This window comes from Sesamum indicum, linkage group LG3 (genome assembly GCF_026168435.1).
Source record: "Sesamum indicum cultivar Baizhima isolate 11 linkage group LG3, ASM2616843v1, whole genome shotgun sequence".
NCBI lineage: Eukaryota > Viridiplantae > Streptophyta > Magnoliopsida > Lamiales > Pedaliaceae > Sesamum > Sesamum indicum.
Window position 1 is genome coordinate 15384030 of NC_142659.1, and position 26120 is coordinate 15410149.

Below are 26120 nucleotides of genomic sequence, written 5' to 3' on the forward strand. Positions count from 1 at the left end.
CACGATAGAACAATAAGAAATTATCAACAAACCCCAGCTGAAAAATACAAGAAGGCTCACATTTCGAATCGAAGGTAAAGCCTTCGTCCTGGTCGATCATCTGTAAAAATACCAGATGCATCACCTCCATCACAAGTACAAATAGGTATGGCGAGAGTGGATCGCCCTGAAGAACCCGGGCACCTGTGAAAAAACCATGTGGTTTTCCGTTCATCCCCACCGAGAATGAGGTAGTGGTGACACACTTCTCAATCCATTTCATAAATACCACTGGAAACCCAGCTAACAAAAAATCACATTCTACTGTATCGTAGGCCTTGCGAATATCCACTTTTAACACACACCTCCGTGGTAACCGCATTTGATTGTAGCAGGTAAAGAGTTCCTGTGCCAACATAATATTGTCCCCAATACTTCTACCGGGTATGAATGCAGCCTGACATGGACTAATTAACTTGTCCAACACCACACTCAATCTTTGGACAAGTAGTTTTGCAATAATCTTATACAAAATATTACAACACGAAATAGGACGGAAATCAGCAATAGTCGTAGGGTAGTGTACCTTAGGAATAAATGTCAAAAGCGTACTGTTAATTTGCTTCAGTAGCCTCTCCATTGTAAAGAAATTCAGAACAACGTTAGTGACCTCACTCCCCACCACTGGCCAAGCAGCTTTAAAGAATCCTGAAAAAAAATCATCAGGGCCCGGAGCTTTGTCGTCAGCAATATTAAATACCGCAAGTTTCACATCTTCCGGCGTAAATGGCAAGACAAGCTGTTAGACCTCCTCATCAGATAATACATGTTGCGCCCATAGTCTCACGTAACGAAAATCCATAACCTGACAGCATCAAACTCCTCCCAACAAGGACTAATAATAAGCTATAAATTCATGGCTCACAGCATTCCGCTCCGTGTGCGTGGTCCCATGAGCATCATTAATTTGAATGAATAGAACTTACATTGAAGGTGCTTGATAAGTATCATATATTATAAGGATAATTACAATTCTCTTCCCTGAAGATTAGTGTAATTACACAACAACCCCATATAATTTTAGAAATTACATTTAGCATTCTTAAAATTTGCTTCTGTAACTCCGTCTAACAAATAAATCCCTTTATTAACCAAAATTCATTGAATTTACTGATATTAAAAAAAAATTTTAAAAAATCATATTTAACTTCAATTAATTTATTTCTAACTTATAGTAAATCAAATAATTTTTATGACCCAATTATTCTCATACATTTTCATGCAAAAATGCATATGAAAAGTTATATTCTTCATCATTATAAAAATAGCTAAAAAATATTGTTGAACAATTAATCCTCAACCAATCAAGGGTGAATATTAATTTTTATTCAATTTTTTATTTAATATCAATAAATTTTAACTCACGTGAGTACTAATTTATTATATGAAAGCACACTTTAAAGATGCTAAATACACTCAAATTATACAAAATTTACTTATAATTACACAAAGCAGAGAAAAGAATGCAATTAACCCCACATTTTTTAAGTCTAAAACCCCATGCCCAAAGTTCCAGTCATGATTTCATTTCTTACAAAAAAGCGAAACCTGCATTGACTTATCCATTCAAACCCTAAAGATCCTGCCACAGAATCGTAGAAACGAATATTACTCCACGAAGAATTAGATTCGACGGCGGAGGCATGAGCCGTAAATACTCCTATCAACAGAAATCAAAACCCAGAGAACAGCAAGAAAGACCTATGGACCACTACGATTCCAGAGGCAACTTGAGTCTCGAGTGCCAGTCCCAGGCCATCTTATCCTACACAAATATGCAAAAAGCATCTCTTGGGATCAAGAGAAATACCCTCAACACAAACCTTTAGCAGAATACAAAAGAACAAGACCAAAAACCTAAACCAGACAAATTCAAGCTCTCATTGAAAAATAATGCAAAATTCGCACGAAGAAAGAAATCACAGGGGAGCTTGTGTGGCCTCAGCCCACCCTTACACCAAAGATGCTCCAAAACTTGCTGCCCCAAGGAATTGTCCATTCACCTACTTCTTACAAACCCTACTCAAAGACAGGAGTATAGAGATCCCACTATTAATAATATAATTTCTGACCGGCTGAAATATATTAAACACAGTCCGAAACAATCTCATCGTCAACGATTTCATGAAAAGCATAGCTCATCAGGATATCCCAAATTGAGGTTTCCTAGTTGTACAAAAGAACCCAAATCAGCCACTGTAAAATATTGCTATAACAATTGCCTCCCAACTTATCCAGAGGTTGGTCCGCTCTCAGACTTGTCTGTATCCATAGGCTCTGCTGCAGCTGGAGGTACTTCTTTTCCACTGTCACTTGCATTAGCATTTTGGCCTGCGCTAGCGTTGTCAGCACCTTGAGAATTGGACTCTCCTTGAGAGGATGCTGGCGATGGAGCCTCAGGAGTAGCTGGCTTTGCAGGCTTTGGTTTCATCATGATTGGCCTGCAAAACCTGTGAAAGCAACTATTGTCTTAGATATCACATAAAGAAGCGAAAGAGCATAATGCAGACGACTTCGAAACAAACCAAAGACATTGAAACTGTATGTGTCATCAAACAATCTAAGTTTCCACTGGCACAGAAGTGGTGCATTTTCAAAGTTTTTTTACATGCTTGGACAAAGTTATATTTAACAAAGAAGAGATTTGGATAAACTCCTTAGCGCTGGAGGAACCCAGTTCACGACACGACAATTCTGCAATACCTGTCAAGAGCTTCAGCCTTTTTCCTCACATCAGCAGACAAAAGAACTGGTGTTGCATACTTTGGAAGGGTGTCCTGATGCTGCTTTTTCTCTCTTAGCCAAGCTTCAGCTTCCACACACTCATTCAAAACCTAAACAGAGGGAACACACAGAATGAGTCACGACCAAGTCATTCGTACTGATTAAGCATATATGTGGTTTGGGAAACATACCTTTTGCTTCTCTGCCATGTCAATGTGATCAAACTTGGGATCCTGCGACATTGCTGCCTCTCGGTAACTGTTGATGCAATAAATAAGTTGATCAATCACAGAACCCCTATCTGTGTGCTCCTTGTACCGCTGCTCGATAGGGTCGCCTTGCTGAAAGATTAAATTCCAATTCAAAAACATCATCATCTCTCAAAGTAAAAGAGAAGAACAAACAATAAATAAATCAAATACAGGATGCTCACTCTCTTGAGCTCATCCAGCTTAGCAATGTAGACCCCTTTAGTTTCATCCTCGCCCTCCTCATATAACCAATCTTCCACCTCCTGGAGTTTAGAAATTAACTGATCTCTATCTGATTCTGTCACGAACTCATGATACTTGTCATGAAGCTGCAGACAACAAAGAACTTCAGTTCAAAAGAATCAAAAATGCCTGCTATTGACAAGCCACCACATACATACCTTATTCCGCATGTCATAAACATAAGCCTCAACAGCATTCTTTTTGTCTTTTGTTTCTTCCATAACACGATCCTGCAAAGCCATCTCAAACTCCTTCTCCACAGCTTTCTGCACATCTGTAGCTCCCAATCCCCCATAAACAACTTCTGATACAGGCACATTGGTCTTCTTAACCTTTTTCTTTGGAGCCTCCACCTAATGGAACAACAACCAACTAGGGATGAGGACACAAATTTTTGTAACCACTTTCTTTACGTACAAATGTAGATAAAAAGAGGCGGGTTAGAGGGTGGGGGTTCGCAGGCCGTAGCTTGTTAGGAAGTTTCCAACATGCAGTTCCACACCTAATCCCGTAGAAAGGATTGAATGTAAACAATACAATTCAAGGGTCGACGTGGATAGTTAAAATTGGAAGGTCAGATACTGATTCTAGTAAATCACTGAGGAAGGACAAGCCGGCAAGCGCAGAAGAAAAAAGGGAAAATTACCAACCCTATCAAAAACAAGGTAAACTAATAATCATACAATCATACAGAGAAAGCAAAGACTTCCAAGAAAAAAAGAAAACTTACAAAAAGATTAGCAACCACATTAAGAGAAACAGTAGATGAGCCGCAACAATCATCAAGAATATGAAGGCAATAAACTGACCTTGGAATCTGTATCCATCTCAGATGTCTTATCTCCCGACTCCGGTACACCATTTTCAGCCCCAGCACCATCATTTTTAGCATCTTGCATATTTTCATCAGTTCCAGCAGTACTTGGGGGAGCCTCATCTGTTTCCATCTTGGTCGCATTTTTCTGGGAGTCTTTCACAACTGGAACATCCACCTCTTCCTCTTCCAAGAGCTGCTTCAAGTTTTGTCAATTGAAAAGGTCATAACCATGTCGTAATTAATGAAATAAGAACCAACTCGTCATGCATACCAACATTAGTACTTCTGATCCTCAATCTAGGTATCCATCTTATATTTATTAAATTTCTAATAAAAAAGCTCCACACCAAAAGTGCGACTCCTTACCATTCTTGGCATGTATGCATATTTTTGTACTAGTTTTCATTTGTAAATCTACTCATCATCCCATAAACTATAAGAAAATCATTTAAGCCAGACCCACATTGAGACGTGCCAACAACAGGCTTCCTCCGATTTCAATTGCTTAATGGAAACAGTATTTCATCTTGACAAGCGGAGTTCTGATTTTTGACTCTCAAACTCTCTTTCCTATCCCTCTAATATTCACACAATCTATGATCATCAAGTAATCACACAATGCATTTGAGGAAATCGGTTATGAAACTAGAAAGAATTTCCTAGTCTAACAAGAACACAAGAGCTAGATCTAACACAATTGAAAAGACCATCTAAAGCTCTGATGAATTATTGTTCAATTATCATGGAATGACTTGATATGTACTCCAGCATTAAGAAATCTGAAATAGCTCCAACATTTTTTTTAAGGAAGTACATGGAAACAGCAAGAAACTTGACGATTATTGGGTTTAAATCAATGATTTTATTAATTTTTTCACAGCTTCTTGTAATCAACAAATGATCCAGCTTCCCATTTATTATAGATGAAAAGGCAATTGCAAATGTTAAGAAATATAGAAGAGTTTTAGGGCAGGAGATTACCGTTGCTGACTCAATTGAGACAATACCATGAAGATTCAGGCGTACTTTGACCTTCAATTTTGCCCTTTCACCTTTTGTGGACTGGAAAGGTCCAATCTGCAGCATAATGAAACAAAGTCAAGAAAAAGGTGCATGGGTAATGATGACAGCATGAATTAACGAACTCAAACAGCATGCACAACACGTTACCGTATAAGTGCTTATCTTTGCGGGTCCCTGCAGTTCGCTGACATCCGCATATTGTACATCTACAGTAAAAGTACCCGATCTGTAGAAAGTCAAAGCCTTCACACTCGGTATCGGATTCCCCTTGGGGAATACTAAAGTGCTCTGCTGATTATCCGATGCTCCATTTTGCACATCGGGAGAAGAACCTTTCCATGACAAAGCAATGGAGAATGGAAAACTCTCATTAACCTGAAAATGAAAAGGAAAAATTTATCATGTGATAACTTTCCACTATGACAGAATGTACCAAGATATGTCTTGCTCAAATTAAAGTCAGCGAGGTCAAACAAAAAATCATGGCATGACCACAGATAATCCAGAAACGATATTCACAAATCACGAGAACTTTTCAAGCAATATTCCTGAACGGCAGAGGTTATACTTTTGTGGGGCCCAAGGTCCTATACTAACAGCCAAGAAAGCAGTGAGAAGCAGCATATGAAAACAAACAAGTTAGGGTGAGATCCTGCAGCACCCTAGAAAAGCTCCCTCCAGGCATGTAATACTTCCAAGATTCTAATCACTTCTAAAAACAATAAATCCTGCCGGACAATCCACAATTAATTCAAGCAAGAAGACTAGAAGATAAGAATGCATACCTGAAATTCCCGCACTTTAAATGTGGGACTCAGAATAGCACATTCTAGGGCGCTGCCTTTTGCAACACATTCACTTGCATTCATCGTTCGCCTAGGCTCCTTCCCAAAGAACTCAGTCAAAATCTTAATAATAGCAGGGACTCGAGAGCCTGAACCAACAACTTCAACTGAGTGTATGCTCTCAATGGTCAGTCCAGCTTCAACAAGAGCCTTCTCCAATGGCTTTTTGACACGTTCCAAAATGGGAATGCTGATCTGCTCAAAATCATCTCTCTTAATATAACCTCGGACATCCTTCTCATCCATCAAGCATTCAATATTCAGAGGTGCCTCAGGGTTTGCACTGAGAACCTTCTTCAACTTCTCACAAGCAGCACGCAATCTCAGGCAAGCCCTGGCATTCTGATATACATCAATTTTATATTCATCCTTGAATTTTGCAGCAAAATGCTGGAAGAGCACTTCGTCAAAATCCCTCCCACCTAAAGACCGGTCAAAAGAATGTGCCAATATCTTCAGCTGGCCTTTCTTGAAGGCAGCAATACAAACTTGCATACTTGCATGCCCAACGTCAACAAAAGCAACGTTCATCGCTTCGTTCTCAGGTAAATCAGTCTTATAAATACCATAAGCCAAAGCAGTAGCTGTAGTCTCGTGAATGAGACGAAGAGGGTGCAGGCCAGCAATTGTTGCCGCATCTATAACAGCTCTTCTCTGCAGGTCAGTGAAATAAACAGGAATTCCAATGCAGCAATCTACCACGGCAGCATTCAAATTTTTTTCAGCAATGCTCTTCAAATTGGAAAGTACCATTCCCAAAATCTGAGTAGGTGTAAATGTCCTAGTTTCTCCCAAATAACGAGCATGGATCAAAGGGTATCCATCAGGGCCTTCAGTCACCAAAAATGGCAATGATTTGAGATCCCGCTGCAGCTCAGGATCTGAAAACTGGCGTCCAATCAGCCGCTTTATTTGGGATATTGTATTTTTTGGATTCATCATGCTAGTTGCAGCTCCAGCTGTTCCAAGGAACCGCTGCTTGTCGCCAAAGCATACGATAGCTGGAGTTTCACGCTTCGACTCATCATTAAGTACAACATCGATTCCCCTTTGTCTTGCAACCGCAACGACGCAGCTCTCATTCCCAACATCAAAACCAACCACACTCATGTTTGCTTAGATATTTGAAGTTATGTCGGACTTACTCAGGAACGATATCGGTAATAACCTGAAACATTAAAATTCAACATCGTTATCACAAATAAATAACAAGGTTAAAATCGTACAACAGCGCCGCCCACTCATTCTTTTCCAATTATGATGAAAACAATCCAAAAAAATGAAAAAGGAAAAGAAGGAAAGAGCCATGCGCACAGTCATGTCAGTCTGGATTACTAGGGAAAACACATTAAACACTTTAACTAAAAACAATGACAAACAAACTCGAGCGTCGACATCTCAAAAACAACATCGAATCCCACCCAAACCAAACAAAAAATGCTCAAATGAAAAACGCCGTCAATCAAAACCAGTAAGTTTTTCACATTCGATCTCAGCACGGTCAAGACAAAATCCATGAAACGCAACTTCCACACCACGTAAAATCACAAAACAACGTAAATTTAACAACCGATCAGATCTGAAAACCTTAATGAGCAACATCAGTATCCGAGATTCAAAAGGCGGAGCACCTGAGAATAGATCGAGCACGCCTCGAGGAGGATTGTCCTGAATTTTCTCTTCCAAGATACTGTTGTGTTGGTGGTCGCGGTCGCGAGATGAACCGAGAACAAAAGGCAGACGAAGAGACTCCTGTGCTATTATTTATTTTTTACTATCATAGTTGGTAGAAAAATGAAAAGTAGAGAGAGAGAATGGGTTTATGAGAGAGAGAGAGAGAGAGAGAGAGAGAGAGCGAGGGTTTGTGCGGAAATTTCTTAAGGAATTGTAAAAAATGAAGATGGCTGGTCCAATGGTCCTAGATGTGTGTAGCAGATACTTTGCCGCTTCTAGAAAGATCGTCGACTTCACACACTCTGGTTTCATGTTGGGCTGTGTTTTGGGCTTTGACGTGTAATGTCAATGTCTGGGCCTTTGGCCCAGTTCTGGTTATACACATGTTAAATCTCCCCTATGCAAAGAGAATATTACCTTTTATATATATATATATATATTCTAGCACAAAAATCTTGTACAGTTTCTTTATTCTTTTCTTAATGGAATAATATTATTTTAAACAATGAAGCTCCATTTAAAAGTATTTTACAAAACTAAGTAAAGAAACATATTTTGCATGGAAAAAACAGTTGCTTTATTGTTTGATTTTGTTTCGAAATTCGAATCCATTACTTCAGTTGTAATAGAATTATACACCAATTAAGAAAGGTTTAATTGAAACGTGGTAAACTAGGTAAAATATCGATTACAGGGTACTGATTACAACGAGTTAAAATAGTTGAGTTCATTAAATACGAAAGCTATTTCATCATAAGCGCTTAAATCAATAACGTGCATGTTTTTGTAATTCGATTTCCTTTTTATATTTAATGTGCGATTATATGATTTTTATGGTGTAGAGAATGTAAACAGTAATATTTATTAAAAACATGAAAACAAAATATCAATAAAAACAAGCAATAATTGATTTTGAATAAAATTATGAGTTCATTAAATACGAACATCGTTCCATCATTCATTCAATCATAAAGGATCCATTTACATCTTGTTGCATTTGCCAGCTTTGCGTATTTTATAATTTGATCTCATTTCGCACTTAATATGTGGCTACATTAAATATCATAGTGTCGCACACCATATAAAAAAAAATCTTTAAAAATTATATAAAAGAAGTTAGATCAATCGATTGTAACCTTATTTGCACGTGCATACACAAAGTATATAATTTCTACAAGTATTTTGAAGTTTTAATTGATTTAATCAAACCGGTCCGTTTATTGAATATGGAAGTCATTTCATCATCATTTAGTTATAAATTTGATTTATGTGGTGTATGGTCGAGTTGATAAACATACATGTTTATGCAATTCGGTTCCATTTGTGCACTTAATGTGCAATTGCATGAGCTCATAATGTACATAACGTAAACAATGGTGTTTATTAAAAAAATATGAATATGAAGTATCAACTGAAACGAGCAGTGATTGATTCTGGATAACATTATGAGTTCATTAAATACGAACATTGTTCCATCATTCGTTCAATCTTAACGGATCCGTTTATATTTTTGCTGCATTTGCTAACTTGGCATATTTTATAATTTGATCTCATTTTTGCATTTAATATGTGGTTGTATTAAAATATGTTGATATAATCAGTAATATTCATATATGGCAAATACTAACAATCTAATATACGTGCGCCAAATAAGAGTATCTTTACAAATTATTCAGATGAGGTTGAACAATTGATTATCACGTTTAGACAAGAGCAACGTAATTTCTACGCATATTTTGAATTTTTTATTCTTAGACATTTTTTTGTATATATTATATCATAAAATTATTGTATATCTTATTTATTATTTTCCATGTATAATTGCTCATCGTTTATTTAGCTTCGAGGTGCTATTTTTCCAGCTAGCAATGTTGTTCTTCAATTTTGTTAGTAATTTTTTATTTGGATTTGACTTTTAACAACCTTCTATTTATTACCGATCTAACCCGTCCCCCAAAAAAAAGAAGTCAACCAAAGTTCACAAAAATAGCTGCCAAAAATTGATTTGAGAGGCTTGTTTGTAAGTTATTTGAGCTTGGAAAGGAGTTTTCAAAAAAAAAAAAAAGAGAAAAAGAAAAAAATCAACGAACCTAAGAGATGAAGATGTGGTTGAGGAAAGAATGACGGAAGAGTTCTACTTACAAGACGTTTAAAATCGATGGAAGAAAAAAGAATGGCTTCGCACTCACTTTTTGACCAAGATCGAGAGCTATTTTGGTCATTGAAAGAAGGGTCCAGCTCGGGACTAATCTAATACCACATCTCCAGGTGATATTAACTACGAAACTTTGATCTTATGACGTACTCGCATACGACCGAATAAACACTATATAAACTTATACTATTTTTTTTATACATACGTATACATCAAAGTAAATAGGAGCTTATTGTTTAATTACCTAGATTTATGTCTTCAACAATTTTTTACATTGATGAATCAAATCATAACCCATAAACAAAAAGGGGGGAAAATATAAAAAAAAAGAAGAGAGGAAAAGCCAGCACAGCAATTTGGACAAACATCAGGGGCTGCTGTTGCAAAACCCACCATTTTCTTCCGGATCCGGGTTTATCCGGCTCAGCCACCTACACGGCGTCGTTTGCAGTGCCTCCACTCAAGAAAATGGCGGGAAAATAAATTAGAACACTAACAGAGTGTTTTAGGGTTTCAACTAAGCGATCGACTACTTCCAGTTCTGCAGCAAACGAATTCAAAATTTCGGAATGCCGACATACAAAATCAGGGGAATCGATGTGGATTTCCCTTATGAGGCGTACGATTGCCAGCTCGTTTACATGGAAAAAGTCATCCAATCTATTCAAAACGTATGATGACTGTAAATTTCGTTGGTTTTGTTTTCCTGCTACTCTTTAAATTGATAGAGGTTATACTTTTTGACTTCAATCTAAGCACCACTTGTAGAGAACTTTAGTTTAGGTTTGGCCTCAGCCTTCTGATTCCTGTTGATTTTAATTGATCGGAATACAAAAGATGTGTGGATAATCAAGAACGGTGAAGAAAACACAATCGCCGGAGCATTGGGGTGTTTTTGAATTGAAATGAACTAAACGTAATCTTGCGACAGTTTATGGTGGTTTTATGTTCGATGTGCTGTTATCACGGGGCTCATTGTGTTATGAATAGAAAATTGTATTTCTAATCATTCTGGTAATTTGGCTTTAAAAAAGAAAAGGAAAAGGGAATTTTTCTTGGCAATATATAGTTAAATTTTGTATCCCAGATGCAATTTGAAGTATAAAATTACTCAAGCAATGGACCTTAGTTTTACTAGAAAGGTTAGTGATGGCATCTTGACCGTTTAATAATGTGGTGTGATTTCGAGATTTGAGTTGCAATTGTCTGTTAATTTTGGATTTGAGACCCTATGGGAACCACAATCTTTTCGAGCACATCATTTTCATATTCCTCAAGTTTTTGCTTTATTTAGAATTTTCTTTCTAGAACTTGTATGTTCCTGTGTCGCTCTCATTATATTGAAGATTCCATGTCTCTTGCTTCATGACAACCTGCGGTCTGCATTTTGTTCTTCCTTGTGAGACATGATTAGCAAGCACCAAACATTTTCTTAGTCCCTGAGAATTCTGTCTACCAATTATCCATATAATTTGCTATCCGCACACCATTCAAATCTGTATCAATTCTGTTTCATTGTTTATGATGGCAGAAATGTAATGCCCTATTGGAGAGCCCAACTGGAACTGGGAAGACACTATGCCTGCTATGTGCTACATTAGCTTGGAGGAAAAGTTTGGGCGAATTCTCGAGAGGCCGGAGTGAAAGAAGTAATACCAGAGGAAGTCAGTATTCAGATGATGAACTGCCACAATCCCAGTCTTCTAGTGTTCCCACCATAATTTACACATCACGCACCCACAGCCAGATTAGGCAAGTGATTCAAGAGCTGAAGAGGTCTAACTACAGGTCAGGTCCGGCCCTCTATTTTGGCTCTGGCAACTGGTGACAGTTTCTGTCACTAATGACGAAGCATCACAAATGAGATTCATGCAACCAATAATTATTTGGTTTTTGTTTGCTGCCTAATGATTTAATTTGAAGTCTAGTAGCTGATGAACAATTGTTCTGAATATATGGTAAGCTGGTGGATGCATGGAAAGCCAATATCTGGAGAATGTATCTTGATATACTTGTTTTTCCGATAAATAAAGTCCCAAGATTTTCAATTCGAATATTGTTTTCTACATAATCTTCTCACCTGATGAAAAGCTGGGTAAATTGTTTATTGAGAGAACCTTTCCTCAAAAGTCGAAACACGGAACTTCATTGATTATTTATGGAAATCCTTGAAGACAAAGAAACATATCCCACATTCTTAAAATTTTGCTGACTGGGCTGCTTGTGGATCGTGCGACTGTGAGAATTATTTCCAGACACTTCAGTGACTATGATAGGATACATCCAGCCCGTTTCAAGTAGTAAATTGACTGACTATCTGCATGCAACATCTTACTTAGTATTTTTTATTTATTTATGCTGGGGTGGGGAGAGGTCTATGTGCTGCTTTTGTTTAGTTCTGTTTTTCATGTAAATTTCTGCTTATGAAAACACTTGTCTTCATTAAATAGACTGGTCTTGATAATCTTTTCTTTAAAAGCAGTCTTTCTGGAATGATTAGGTTATTTAAGATGGATACGTATATTTGCTGATATAGTAGATTGACTTAACGAGTTAAGTTTGACGATGGTCAGGCCCAAAATGGTGGTGTTGGGATCTAGAGAGCAGTTGTGCATTCATGACCAAGTAAGTTTACTTCGTGGAAAGGCACAGACAAATGCCTGCCAAACTTTATGCAAAAAGCACACCAAGCGTTATTGTGCTCATTTTTCACGCGTGACAGGTATTTCTTTATGAATCAGTTGTCAAATGTGTGATCGACTATCATTATGTGATTCAGTTGCTGCAATTGATATATCATCAGTATCCTCTTCTTTGTTATATTAGCTTAGTTAATTAGTTATATACTTGCAACTGTCTAAACTAATATTTTGCGAATCGCTTGTGCACTTTCGAAATTATTAGGCCACTTTGAGAGCTATAGTTGCCAGATCTAAAGAAAGCTGTCCAATGCATTTGGTCAATTATTTTTCTCTGGTCTTTGGTGATGAAATTTCTGCCTTAAGGTGTAGCAGTCGATGCCTTTGTATGCAGTTTGCTATAGCGCTATATGCTAAAAAAAAGTAATGTGAGGTCATATCAACTTTTTATGATCGTAAAATTTTATAATACTACGTACCATAGAAATGTTTTGTACCGAATCACTTTGTTTCTTGCCTTATGCAGAGTTTGTGAAGAAGAATCCTAGTATTGGAGACGACCCGATTGATATAGAGGACTTGGTCAATATTGGAAGAAGCTCTGGACCGTAGGTTTCTCGTTTTGATGGCTATTTATACCAGAAGTTGAACTTTCAAATAATATGTTTCTATCTTTAGGTGCCCTTATTACCTGTCGCGGGAGCTTCATAAGGATGTTGACATCTTATTTGCGCCTTACAACTATCTTATCGATCGTGGAAACAGGAGATCTCTGAAAATTGACTGGAATAACAGCATCCTTATTTTTGATGAAGCTCACAACTTAGTATGTATATATATGCCTTTTTTGCACTATGATATCTGCTCCTCGTCTTTGCATTCGGTTTATCAATGTTCAATGTGTAATGTTTTGCAGATTGCATAGAAAAACAAACCTTTACAAGTCAAACAGCTTATTGCAGGCAATCTTGCTTAACAAGCTTAAGTGCTGACAATTGGTTTTGAATGCAGGAAGGCTTGTGCGCTGATGCAGCTTCTTTTGACCTGCCTTCAGGTCTTTTGACAGCTTGCATATCTGAAGCAAAAAATTGCATTGATCTTTCCATTACTAGGAGGGAAAAATCAAGTGACAAATCTTGTAATCCAGATAATTTTGCTATTCTCAGAGGTAACAGTGAGCTTTTGCCTAAGATTCTTTCTCAAATAAATTATTGGTTTCATAAAATATTTGATGCTGCTGATCCTGAACATGCATTTATGTCCCATATCACTTCTATCATAGTTGGTTTTAAATTTATACACTTTGACTATGACATGCTGAACTTGATCTTTCCCCTCCAATGTTTGATCTACCTTTCACCATGCTTAAGTATGTGCTTTTGGTTATTGTATGCCCAATTGCTGGATCATTATACTGGTCAATTATGGTGTTCCTGCAGCACTTCTTTTGAAGCTTGAGAAGAGAATAGCGGAGGTGCCAATTGAATCCAGAGAGTTAGGTTTTACAAAGCCTGGCCCATACATTTATGAGCTACTAGCTGAGCTAAATATAACTCAGAAAACTGCCAACATGCTCACTGATATCATTGATAAAGCATGTGCACTTCTTGAAGAAGGTACTCCCAGCAGTTACCCTTGCCTCTCAAGATCTTACTCTATGTTCCTATATTTCAAGGTTATAAAATAGTAACTATGTTTGGATGTGTGTTATAATTCAGAAGAAAAAGTGACTTTTTTGTGTGTGTGTGTGGGGGGGGGGGGGGGCGGTGGTGGTGGTTGGGGGGCAGCTGTGGCTCACGTACTACGAATTACTTTTGGGAATTATGTTGCCATTTCCATTTCCAGTTTTCCTGTAAAATGTGGATAGGATCAGGTCAGTCTGAAAAAGTTTGGTTTTAGAATGCATTCTTTTTTTCTTTTCTCACTGCCAATGTACTCCATTTTTAATTTTGAGCTGCATCTTCAAAATACTTTATTCAAATATTTAATTTTCTGTCATACTCCCGACAAAGCAACCCACTACTAAATCTCTCAAACTCATTTTATAAACATCAGCTTCATTAAAAAATGAGAACAAATATGTGGAGACAAAACTGACCATCACTATGGTTTCTCTAAATGTTGCCACAATGTATTTGCTTTCTCCCTTTCTGCTGTTTTTTGATGAATCAAACTATACTTTTCAGCTGAGTTTAATATCTTCCCAATCCTATTCTATTCATTATCTTATTTTCCAGTCCTATGACTTGTCCTTCAGATGCAAGCACTAATGAAAGTGGAGGATCAAATAAAATAAATGGGAATGTTTTCAGGCTGGAAAGCATGGGTGACATTCTTAGACTGATCTTCAAGGATAATAGTAATGCTCATGCTCATTATTACCGTGTAAGTTTATCAATTCCTTGTATAATTGCCTACATCATTGACAAGTTGTGTTTTGTTGATGCCATCTTCTTGAGGCATATATCTGAGATGATTTATTGGCCTTTGACGTTTTGACAGGTGCATGTTCAGGAAGTTGAAGCTAGCGCCACAGATGCCTTTAGAGGTAGTCCACAGACTTCCTTCCCATTTTAAAGATGGACATCATTGAGCTTCATTTTCCATATTTCTGACTTTTTTGTTAAGTCCATACATTTTCTTGAATGTAAACCTACCATTTTAATGTACTTGTTTCCTCTTTATAACATTTTACTACAATGCAGTTAATCCTAGTCAAGGCATGCTCTGCTTGCAAAAAAGTTAATGAACTTGAATTGGCTTCCTGTTGGTTATCTACCTCCAAAACAGAACCAACAGAATTTATGATCCTGATAGGTGGAGATGTTGAATATAAAGACTCGTACCATTTGAAGAATTTGTTTATGCTTTGGGTTTTAAGAAACTTGATAAAAATTTGAATTTTGACCTGGAAGAATAACATATCCTATCACTTTTAGGTCACTGAAATTATTCTTTTAAGTTGCCTGAGCAAAGAGCTCTGTTGTTGGTGCTTTAGCTTACAAATTCTGGTGTCTTTTCAGCACTTACGAATTAAACCAATTAGTTTCTTGATTTGGACTTTCCTTTTAGACTTTTGTAAAGCCCCATCTAGCTACTCTAGGTTGGGGGATAGGTCCTGGGGGGTTGAACCTTAGCGGCCTAGAGTGGTCAATACTATGCTATGGGTGCGCGTGCGTTCATCTTCGGCGCAAGAGCGCTTGATCAGTGAGCTATTACGCACTCTTTTAAGACTGGCTGCTTCTAGGCCCTGCAACCCTCACTTACACTAGTTAAAATAAAACTCAAACGCGTCATATTTTTCTTGAAAGTGTAATATATTACTGTCGTTAACTAGTCAAATTAATTTTCTCGTAAGAGTATTATCCTGCACTTTCCTTATTTTGTTTTTAGTACACTTTAGATATGTAAACATTTATGTTTGGTCTTTCTCTTCACATAAATTATTTGGCTTAAGAATTGTGCGTCATGGAAGATCATGTTTTACAATTGTTGCCTGGCAATTTCACATCTTGCCTCATCAAACCTGATAACTTCGATATTAAATGAGAAAAAAAAAATTGCCATGCTTTCCTTTATTTTAAATGAGCCTACTCTGTTTCTGTTGACATTATAACTGGAGCCAACACATGAAGTGGATATTTTGTGAAAAAGGATTTAAAGATGCTCAAAAAGTTTTAATATATACCATTATTCTTGATGTTTGATTTATGCCTGTGAACGAAATGAAACAGAATGCATTTTTGTCTTGTATGTGAGCGTCTGATGCTTAAGATGTGTTCAAAATTCTACCCTTTGATGCATTTGGCTTAGCGGAATAGACACACACCATCAGGTGCTTCCTGAAGGCAACATTTAGGTGCTTGTGCATGCATGATCACATCTGCTTGCTCATCTCTGCACCATATTATTATGTCTTCATTTAAAGCATCATTTATCTCCCAGTATTGTATCGGCTCCCAGTTGTAGATCATAGTTTAGACTAACTCCATGCATTTCATCAACATTATAGCTTGAAATGCTTAAGATGAATTTACATGTGCTCATCAAAGAGTTTGTTTTCTGATTTTCTTGTTTGAATTAAGAATTGAAAAAGATGAGAGGAGGGAAACCAGAATGTGTTTTTCTTGTCTAATGATTTGTTTCTAAGATGTATCATTGACTAGTCCATATGCAGCTGTGTACGTACAAAGCATTGTGATTGATGCATATGAACTTTCGTCAATATTGAAAATTAGGGAAACCTTCCAGAATTCTAAGCTGGTGGTGCTTCAATCCTGGAATTGCCATGGAAGAGTTGTCGAGGCTAGGTGTTGGATCTGTCATTTTGACATCTGGCACATTATCACCAATGGATTCATTTGCAGAAGAATTGAAGTTGTGAGTTATAATTAATCAATATTAGTTCCTCAGAATCATGTTCTTGACACTTTCAGAGGATGAAATATTCATTAATGTTTTCCTTCTTGTAGAGAATTTCCAATACGTTTGGAGAATCCTCATGTCATATCAGGAAGCCAGATATGGGCTGGTGTTGCACCAGTTGGACCATCTGGTTACTCTTTCAATTCTTCATATCGTAGTCGTGGTTCTGTGGAGTACAAGTTGGAACTTGGCAATGCCATTGGTAAGCATAACTTATATGAAGAATAAGATGAGAAGTGGTGAATAGATATGACTTTCCGCTCTGTGTGACTGTATCTTTAGCAGGATTGTGGAGTATTCTATAGACAACCTTAATCGAGATTCTTTCAGTATCAACTAACCAATTTGCTGAGTTGTGAAACAAGAATTTATTTGGACAGATCACTAAAGTGGCATTTATGTGTCAGTCAATTTTGCTCGAATTGTACCCGATGGGCTGCTTGTTTTTTTTCCATCTTACTACCTTTTGGACCAATGCATCAGCTGCTGGAAAACTATGGTAAGGCATGTCATGTCAGGATCCAAAATTTTTCTTTCTGTCTTTCTCTTTATTGATTGTGGCTCATGCAGGGGCAACAAGGTTTATCCAATTCAGCTACCATCTGGGAAAGAATATGCAAGCATAAGTTACCTGTAGTGGAGCCTAGGCAATCCACACTCTTCCCTTTGGCAATTGAAGTAAGTTGCTCAAATGGAGAATTGTTTTTGTGCTTCTTGTTAAGCATTCTTTTGAAGATTTATAGCTGGTTCGTTCCTCCTTGATCAGGATTATATGACAAAGTTGAAGGAAACCTCCTCTTCTGGGGCAATTTTTTTTGCAGTGTGTCGTGGCAAGGTATGGGTAACTCCTGTATAAGTGACAAATTCCATCTTGTGCATAGTATTTGAGTGAAAACATTACTTGCATTCATGTGGTCTCTTTTCTTGAATCTTTTTTTATGCTGATACTTGGTGGACCAATCAAAACTTCAGATTGCTTTATTATGGACAAAATGTGATGAATTTTCTCATAAGACAATAGTTGATACATAATGCTGAATTATTACACTGGAATTGTGCCCAAGGGTTTAATCTGTCTAAATATACTTTATCCCAGTGATGCAATAATAATCAGTGAAGTGAATGACATGATCTAATAGGCCATTACATGCTGTCAAGATTGGCAAGAGTGTATTGCTAAAGTCAGCTGCAATATTTTAGTTCTGTTTGTTTTAATAGTTGTTCTAAAAAATGTTTACTCACCCCTATTCAGACTTTTTTCCAGTTTTGTTCTCTGTATGTGTGAAAAAAGATCTCTTCTGCATCTCAACAATTGATATCAAAATTTCATGGGCATGTAACATTATAGTTGTTATGTTTTCCAATCATATATACAGGTGAGTGAAGGATTGGATTTTGCTGACCATGCTGGCAGAGCTGTGGTGATCACAGGGTTGCCATTTGCCACCATGACTGATCCGAAGGTTTTGTCTTATTGTGCCCTTTGCCTTTATATCTGTACCTATGTCAATTTTTCACTTGGAAAACTACACTGGATCTTAGTCGGTGATGTGATCTCATATGTATTTCAAAAGCTTCCTTTCTCACTTTGATATATGCAAACTCATTCTACATTAGTTGCCCGATTCGGAAATATTCTCCTTATAATCATTCCAATGGCTGTTGATTAATATTAAGCTGTGAATGATTCAGTTCTTCAAAACTTTTGGTTCATATCTTACCTCATACATAGAGTTCATTTATTCCAGTGAGTGTAGCGTGTATGCATATTTAGTCCAGTCCATCAAATATGTAAAGAACTCTAATATTTTTTTTCATAAGTCTATGCATGTTCAAATTTGAACATTGATTTTTCCTTCAAATATGTCACGGATCATTCCATGTTTTTTCCTGGGGACAGATTCGACTAAAACGGGAGTACTTGGATCAACATGCACAGTCACATAAGATTGGAGACAAGGTAGCTTTATGCTAACAAAACGAAGTTGTACAGTTCTTATATGGAGAATTCCCTTTCATGCTTTGAATATTGTGAATTATTCTAATGACTGTAAATGGTCAGGGTCTGACTGGAGAAGAGTGGTATTCTCAACAAGCATCACGAGCTGTGAATCAGGCTGTAGGCCGTGTTATTCGTCATCGGCATGATTATGGAGCAATTATATTTTGCGATGAGAGGTAGTAAAAGCTTGATGCTGAAAATTTTGACATTAATATATTGCAGTTCATGAGCAATGTTTTCAGTTAAATTAAATTATTCACTTTATCTATTTCCCATCTTCAGAATTTTAAATTAGGTACTTAATTAAACTTCTAGTGTATCATTCAGTTCCCAAACTATTAGATTGCACCAGGTGTCTTCCCTTGAGACTTTCTATAGCTCATGATTGAAACCCTGGAGCAATATAACAACTCCTGATGGCTTTATACCCAGTTAGTGGCCGAATTGGCTTTCTGCATTTGCTGAATTCAAATGTTTCATTGCATATCCCCTGTAGCTTCAAAATTGTTTCATAATTGCTTTCAGTTATTAAATTATGGTTTTATGGCTATTTTACCGTAATTAGCCAATTTGTATCATGGAAACAAGTTAGAGTACACCGTGGAAGTTTCTATAATTCTTCCCTTTGTTGCAAATAGGTTCACCTATTCAAACCGCCAGTCTCAAGTATCATTGTGGATACAACCTCATATCAAAGTGCGGTTTGTCTGTCAGCACGCTTTTCTTGTTCTCCTTCTTTTCTTTTTTCTCTGCTTGTTGCCATTATTCAAGTATCAAATTTGCACTTGCAGTGTTACTCCAAGTTTGGTGATGTAGTTTACACATTAAACTTCTAGTGTATCATTCAGTTCCCAAACTATTAGATTGCACCAGGTGTCTTCCCTTGAGACTTTCTATAGCTCATGATTGAAACCCTGGAGCAATATAACAACTCCTGATGGCTTTATACCCAGTTAGTGGCCGAATTGGCTTTCTGCATTTGCTGAATTCAAATGTTTCATTGCATATCCCCTGTAGCTTCAAAATTGTTTCATAATTGCTTTCAGTTATTAAATTATGGTTTTATGGCTATTTTACCGTAATTAGCCAATTTGTATCATGGAAACAAGTTAGAGTACACCGTGGAAGTTTCTATAATTCTTCCCTTTGTTGCAAATAGGTTCACCTATTCAAACCGCCAGTCTCAAGTATCATTGTGGATACAACCTCATATCAAAGTGCGGTTTGTCTGTCAGCACGCTTTTCTTGTTCTCCTTCTTTTCTTTTTTCTCTGCTTGTTGCCATTATTCAAGTATCAAATTTGCACTTGCAGTGTTACTCCAAGTTTGGTGATGTAGTTTACACATTGACTCGTTTCTTTCGAGATGGTGGCCATCGTGGCCCTCCCAAGCTGGAATTGGCACAAAACGAGGATCAGGGTAAAGTTTCTTACATTTGCTAATGTGGTGATGTTTATTCTTCTGGTAATTCCGATTTACTTTATATGACTAATCCAATCCTTATTTGCTCATGTATATAAATAATGTTATTGCTTGGTATGTGGACATCTAGTACACCACAAAGTTCTTTTGATTTTATATTCTAGAAAACATGTGTGGCATAAGCATACAATATAATATCTAAAAAATAATAATAAAGTATAAGTAGTCATTTGTGGCAATTGCAATGGCTTTGTTACTTTTTCACGATCTTCCTTATATGAAAACACAATCAAAACACAAAGGAACAAAATGATATAATAAAGTTGATTATCGCTCACATCTTTCACCCAGAAAGATGCATAAGTCCATTTTGATCACATAAATCACCAGCAACTTTGGAGTGTGAGTGCAACCTTTAGCTGCTTTGGAATCTTTAATTCACGAACTAATGTTCTTAAATTGCTACAAGAAGGCTTCAGACATTGTGGATGGGGTGGTAATACGGAGGTGAAATTGTTGGGGGTGGATGATGCACATGTTGATGCTTGCTTGGTGAGAGAGAGGTGGTGCCGTTAGGGGATGAGTCAGATGACTGTCAAGGAAACAAAATATCAACCCATGAAATTTGTTACGGAACTATGGCAAAGACAAATGATCATTATGAAATGATGGAAGGTAACAGAAGAGAGAAATTATGGAGAGTAAACTGACAAAAAATAAAAAATAAAATTAAGAACAATGAAAGGAAAGAGATTCTGGGTCTGAGTAGTTGACTAGCATTTTGCTGTTTTGCTGATTTTTTTTTTTTGGGTAGAATTTTTGCTAATAATGTACAAAATATAAATTAGGATGATGATGCCTTGCTAATCACTTGATCTAGTCTGCTGTGCAGCATTGTTGCTAAGGTTAGTAAATACTGTAGTATGTGAAATTAATAAATGCATAAACTGCGAATGCTCTTAGAAAGTTCTCAACTTTCTTGCTCCCATGCTTGCTCTTTATGTGGCTTATGCCTCTTGTCATCTTCCTGTCGAACCATATTTGGTTTATCTGATTGTTGATATTTTTGGGGGGCAAAGGATGGACTCTGGACTCCTGTTTTGAACTGAAAAGCTGAAGATATGGTATTATGGTCACAGTGTTACATTTTGCTAATGTGGTACACTGGTATAATAAGATCTTTAGTTCTATCATTGCAGAAAACGTGAGAATTTTGCAAAGCTCCCAACTCTCTGATAAGTTTCACCTTGAAAAGGTTATTGCTCCCCAGGTAATTTGAGTCCCTTGACATTGCTTTTGCTGAAATCTGATGCCCTACTGTATCCTGTTGATACCCGCTTTCTCATTGGAATACATCTTCAGACGACAGCAATACAATCAACTAGCTTCTCGGGCTCTACATCTTTTACCAAACAAGCCAAGCAAGGAAATATTTCTAGCCATCTTACAGAAATACCTCCTGCCAATCGCTCATCTCTGACATCAGACAAGAATTTTCAAGATTCAATTTTGAAGTGTTCAAGTTATCTGACACACACAGGGAAAGAATCTTTCATCAGTGGGAAGAAGAGTACACAAGATTTGGATGGAGAAAGTGGTGACCTTGCACCTTGTATATTGAAAAAACAAAGATTGCTGATAGCAGGGCCCGATCAGTTAAAACTTAAAGAACAGTTCGATAATCACTTCAATAATTTAGTAAAGAATGAAAGTTCACGGTTTTGCCAGAATGTCAGCACACAGAATCATCATGAAAAAGGAGAAGTGTTGGTTAATGATGAAATTATTACTCAAAAGGAGACTGTTGCACATAACATTCAGGAACACAAGGATCTTGGGTCTCAGGCTGCACATCGCAATAATGAGGAGATAAAGGGATCAGCTTTTCTCATCCAGGTGAAGTATTTTAACATTATCACTATCTTTTTCATTATCCGGTTGACTTCTGTATATGGGCTTGCTTCAGATGCAGCCTCAAGATTGTCAGATGTGTGACAACTGATAAATTGTTCCTGTGTGCTTGCTAGTTGGTATTAGATAACCTTGAGTGTTGATGTTATTCTGTACTTCTCTGAGACTTATAATTTGATTGAATAGACATAGGAATTTAATACACTAAATCAACCCACTATCTGGCAGATGCTATAACTCCTGACACGTATGATGCCACATGACTCTGTAAGCTACTGGTTGGTATGTCTCCTTGATTTTGGAGTATTACTGAGTCACAGCACTGACACAAACTTGTGAACTTTTTATTCTACAAACCATGAACAAGACCTGGGAAGAAAATAACTCATTGGTTTTTAGGCATATTAATTTGAAATTTGGTCCTTCAATGTAGAACCTTTAGAGATTGACATAAATTGTTGAATACTTCAAGACATACACCTTCTCTAATGCAGCCATGTTTGATTCTGCAAGCGTGCTGCTTGTGTTCCTGGAAGTAGGACTGTCTCTCTCTCTCTCTCACACACACACACACATGCAGATATGCCCCAACCCCTGACTGCTGTGTCTATACAAGCAGATTGGATCTGAACATGTTAGATCCTATGAGAGAAGAAAAAACTCATTAATGATTTGTGCATATATTTTTTATGTTTAGGCTTTTCATTTCTGAAGTAAAGATGCGTCTGATCCAATCATTATATGCGGGTTTCTCTTCTCCATGCAGTATATTGTGTGAAGAAAAGTTGCCTAATCAATCTGTATGTATATAACCTGCAGGTTCGAGAAAAGCTTACTGATGCAGAGTACAGAGAATTTGTAGGCTTTATGAAGGCACTGAAGTCGAAAGCAATGAAGATAGGCCATGTTCTGCAATCCATTGCAAGATTATTTTCAGTTCCGGACAGGCTCTCACTTCTTCACGGGTATCGGATTTAATTTAACAAAGAGTTGTTTTCTGTCATCAACATTATTCTTCTACTGTTATCATCTGGTCATGCTCTTGAGGTACCACCAGTAGTTGATACATGCTGCCCCATTTGCTGATTTTAGAGTGGGGTTGCCCCTAAGCTCCTCTAGGAGCAAATAGGCAAAGTGAGAGGTGATGGAGAAGGTGGGAGAAACAGATGGTGGGATGGCTGTTTTGCGGAAGCAAATGAAAAAATTGTTGAAGTTTGGAAAAAATGTATACTTGTGGGTCGATGAGACTGAGAGACACAGAATTGGATAGGATGGAAGGTGGATTGGTGCAGGGAAGGCAGTAGCCATTTAGGAAAGAAATTATTAAACTATCCTTTATAACTGAGGTCAAAAGTCGAAAGCCTTTCTGCTGTATTCATTATGAGACTTATCAGTTGCGCAAGAACGTAGTTTCGTATTTCTGATTGCATAAGCTCCAAGGATATCCTGCTTCAACAAAATTTTCATCTTCACTTTATGCCACTCATAATGTTCAGCTTTATCTCGTCTTTGATCAAGATTTTCTCAGGCTTTGCAGGCAATGCAAGTAAAATTACTGCAAGCAAAACATAGGCTCCCTTACTCTTGGTTACTCTATTTGACAAGATGTTTGTGACTCGTAGACAAGTCATGTTCTACATTTATAAGTTGCCTAAAGAAACTATTGCCCTATATCTGCTCCAAACAAAAGGGAGTTTCTGGAGGCTGATAATCAGCGAGAAATATGTAATGCCACATTTGAGAACACATGTTGGCTGTTCTATAACTTAACTCCAATTGATATCAACTTCTCCTATCCTTTTTCAAATGCTGGTTGTAATGATGATGGAACTTATTTTAATCACCCAAATGGATTAATGCTGATAACAAATTTGTTGTAACCAGGAATCTGCTTTCTCCATCATTGGTATGTCTTGGTACTTACGTTGATGGTTTCGAGTCATTGGGAAATCTTGTATAGAATATGTTTCTGGTTGCGATTCCTTTGTGTGATACCTATATGAATTATGTTGATGCATATTCTCTTAAAAGATAATCATAAAATAGAATCTGCCAAAGTCGGTGTTTCTTTATTTGCTTGGGTAAGAGTATCAGATGCTCATTAGTTTCTAGAATCTTCTCGTTGCGGGGTTTTGCTTGATCATTTCATTTCCCCATATATTGGAGGTTCACTGCTTGGTTTAATGTTCTAACTTCATCCTGAGTCATAAAACTATGAGTTGCTTAAGTATCTCTCTTGAATTTGTGACAGTTTCAAGGAGTATGTTCCTGCCAAGTATCATTCTTTATATCAGCATTACATGCGCAATAATAGCGATGCGGCTGGCGTTTAAAGTAAGGAACTCTTCTCTACTTGATGGATTTATATTTTGTACCATCATTTGTAGTCTTGATGGAAGTTATATTTTAGAATTAGTGATGCAAATGAAACACATAACCACTTTTGACAAGCTTTCTTATTCCTGATGACATTTTAAGCCTTGTGTCTCGTTTCGCAGAGTTCATAAGTAAAGCATTTTGAGATTATCACAACTTTTTATGAGGAGAAAAGGTTGTCTTGGTGTGCGATTTCCAGCAAAACAAGCTTTGGCAAGTGCTATTATTACGTCTGAAAGTCTATCTAATATCCAAATTCGAAAGTAAGAGTTGAAACCACCTCAAGTTACGCAGAATCTAAGGATACGACGGGTTAATGTTATGATTTTTCACCAAGATCCCTTTGCTTCCTGTTGTAAAGTTAGGTAGGATGTCGAAACGAGTAAAAATATTTCAAAGCTACAAACCACATTATGGTAAAGTGTAGAGTAGAAGAAGCATATCCAGTTTATATGTGGCATTTTTCATTTCAAGTGGCTGGATTTGCTCTATGGTTTGTGCAACCGTTGCCATTGCAGATTCAGAAATAGTGCAAGTCTTTGATGTATGTTTGTAGCTCCAAAATCAAAGGTCTTTGGGTCGTATTATCAACAAATATCCATCCCTAGGTACGCAAATTTCAAACGTCTACGTTTAATGTAATTTATAAAAAAAAAAAAAAATTATCTTTTTATTTTATTTTTTAAAAATAAAGCAATTTACTGTATATATAAAAAAATACAAAAATAAAAGATGACTGTTCCTTAAAATACAAAATAAAAGTTTGAAAAATATTTTGATTTTTTTCAGCTGTATTGTATATTTAATTCTCATCTTCTGATATTTATATGTTTTCATTTCCAGATAAAATATGGTCAAAACCATCAACGATGAACTGAATTTATGAGATTAATTATGAATTAGAAAGTTGTGTGCATGTAACCTTGTATTCTGTTGAAATTTTGATATTTGTAAAATACAGATATAATTATGTTATTGAAAGTATCAATTTATGTAATTATATTTCCAGAATATGGTTTTATCAAATAAAACCAAAGTGGTAGGTTTGAACAAAGTTGTAATTTGATTGGTAAATTTCAATTATTATTAAGGTAAGTTACAACCAACTTCCATGAGTTTTTATATAATTATAAATATTTTCTTATTGTTTCAACAAAGTATTGCCACAGATTTTGCTCATGATTAGCTCTAATTTTGAACATTTACAATATAGTGATATACTATTTGAAATATATATAGATTATATATACGTATAATTAATTTAAAATTTAAATAATATAAGGGATAATTACACTCTCCTTCCTTGAAATTTAATATAATTATAGATAGATTTTCTGTGGTTTGAAAAATAATATTTAGTTTCCTGATGTTTGTTTTATCTAATAAATAATTTCCTCTATTAATCAAAATTTATCGAATTTACTTATATTAATAAAAAAAAAAGATAAAAATTCGTAATTACTTTCTATTAACTTATTGCTGATTTATTGCAGGTCAAATAAATCTTTTTATTATCAAATTATCCCTATATATCTTCATACGTTAATACATGTGAGGAGGTATATTCTCACAGTT

The 26120-nt window shown here is 36.5% G+C and overlaps 2 protein-coding genes across 2 annotated transcripts; one reads left to right on the forward strand and one right to left on the reverse strand.

Annotated features, from left to right (window-relative positions):
• Positions 1 to 1897: 1897 nt before the first annotated feature.
• Positions 1898 to 7824, reverse strand: LOC105157615 (heat shock 70 kDa protein 15). The gene is made up of 10 exons (XM_011074032.3): positions 7574 to 7824; positions 5883 to 7110; positions 5245 to 5472; positions 5056 to 5151; positions 4067 to 4267; positions 3416 to 3610; positions 3197 to 3343; positions 2955 to 3104; positions 2743 to 2873; positions 1898 to 2489 (listed from the first exon to the last, which is right to left on the reverse strand). Exons 2-10 carry the CDS (start codon positions 7050 to 7052, stop codon positions 2270 to 2272), a joined length of 2538 nt encoding a protein of 845 aa, XP_011072334.1. The 5' UTR covers positions 7053 to 7110; positions 7574 to 7824; the 3' UTR covers positions 1898 to 2269.
• Positions 7825 to 10227: 2403 nt separating this feature from the next.
• On the forward strand, positions 10228 to 25140 carry LOC105157616 (RAD3-like DNA-binding helicase protein). The gene is made up of 24 exons (XM_088879155.1): positions 10228 to 10442; positions 11303 to 11559; positions 12345 to 12493; positions 12937 to 13018; positions 13089 to 13236; positions 13422 to 13578; positions 13850 to 14026; positions 14668 to 14795; positions 14913 to 14958; positions 16649 to 16790; positions 16883 to 17037; positions 17243 to 17334; positions 17406 to 17513; positions 17602 to 17670; positions 18212 to 18298; positions 18736 to 18795; positions 18898 to 19013; positions 19476 to 19533; positions 20150 to 20255; positions 21458 to 21528; positions 21621 to 22154; positions 22989 to 23134; positions 24421 to 24503; positions 24668 to 25140. Exons 1-23 carry the CDS (start codon positions 10341 to 10343, stop codon positions 24500 to 24502), a joined length of 3072 nt encoding a protein of 1023 aa, XP_088735281.1. The 5' UTR covers positions 10228 to 10340; the 3' UTR covers position 24503; positions 24668 to 25140.
• Positions 25141 to 26120: the final 980 nt, after the last annotated feature.

Bases quoted from the DNA above. Each gene is read 5' to 3' on its own strand.
- LOC105157615 (XM_011074032.3), bottom strand. From the start codon at position 7,052: ATGAGTGTGGTTGGTTTTGATGTTGGGAATGAGAGCTGCGTCGTTGCG. The intron at 5,152-5,244 runs GTAACGTGTTGT...ATTATGCTGCAG, and splicing joins CAAAGATAAGCACTTATACG to ATTGGACCTTTCCAGTCCAC. The intron at 2,874-2,954 runs GTATGTTTCCCA...CCCTCTGTTTAG, and splicing joins ACATGGCAGAGAAGCAAAAG to GTTTTGAATGAGTGTGTGGA.
- LOC105157616 (XM_088879155.1), top strand. From the start codon at position 10,341: ATGCCGACATACAAAATCAGGGGAATCGATGTGGATTTCCCTTATGAG. The intron at 13,237-13,421 runs GTATGTATATAT...TTTTGAATGCAG, and splicing joins TTGATGAAGCTCACAACTTA to GAAGGCTTGTGCGCTGATGC. The intron at 17,514-17,601 runs GTAAGTTGCTCA...CTCCTTGATCAG, and splicing joins TCTTCCCTTTGGCAATTGAA to GATTATATGACAAAGTTGAA.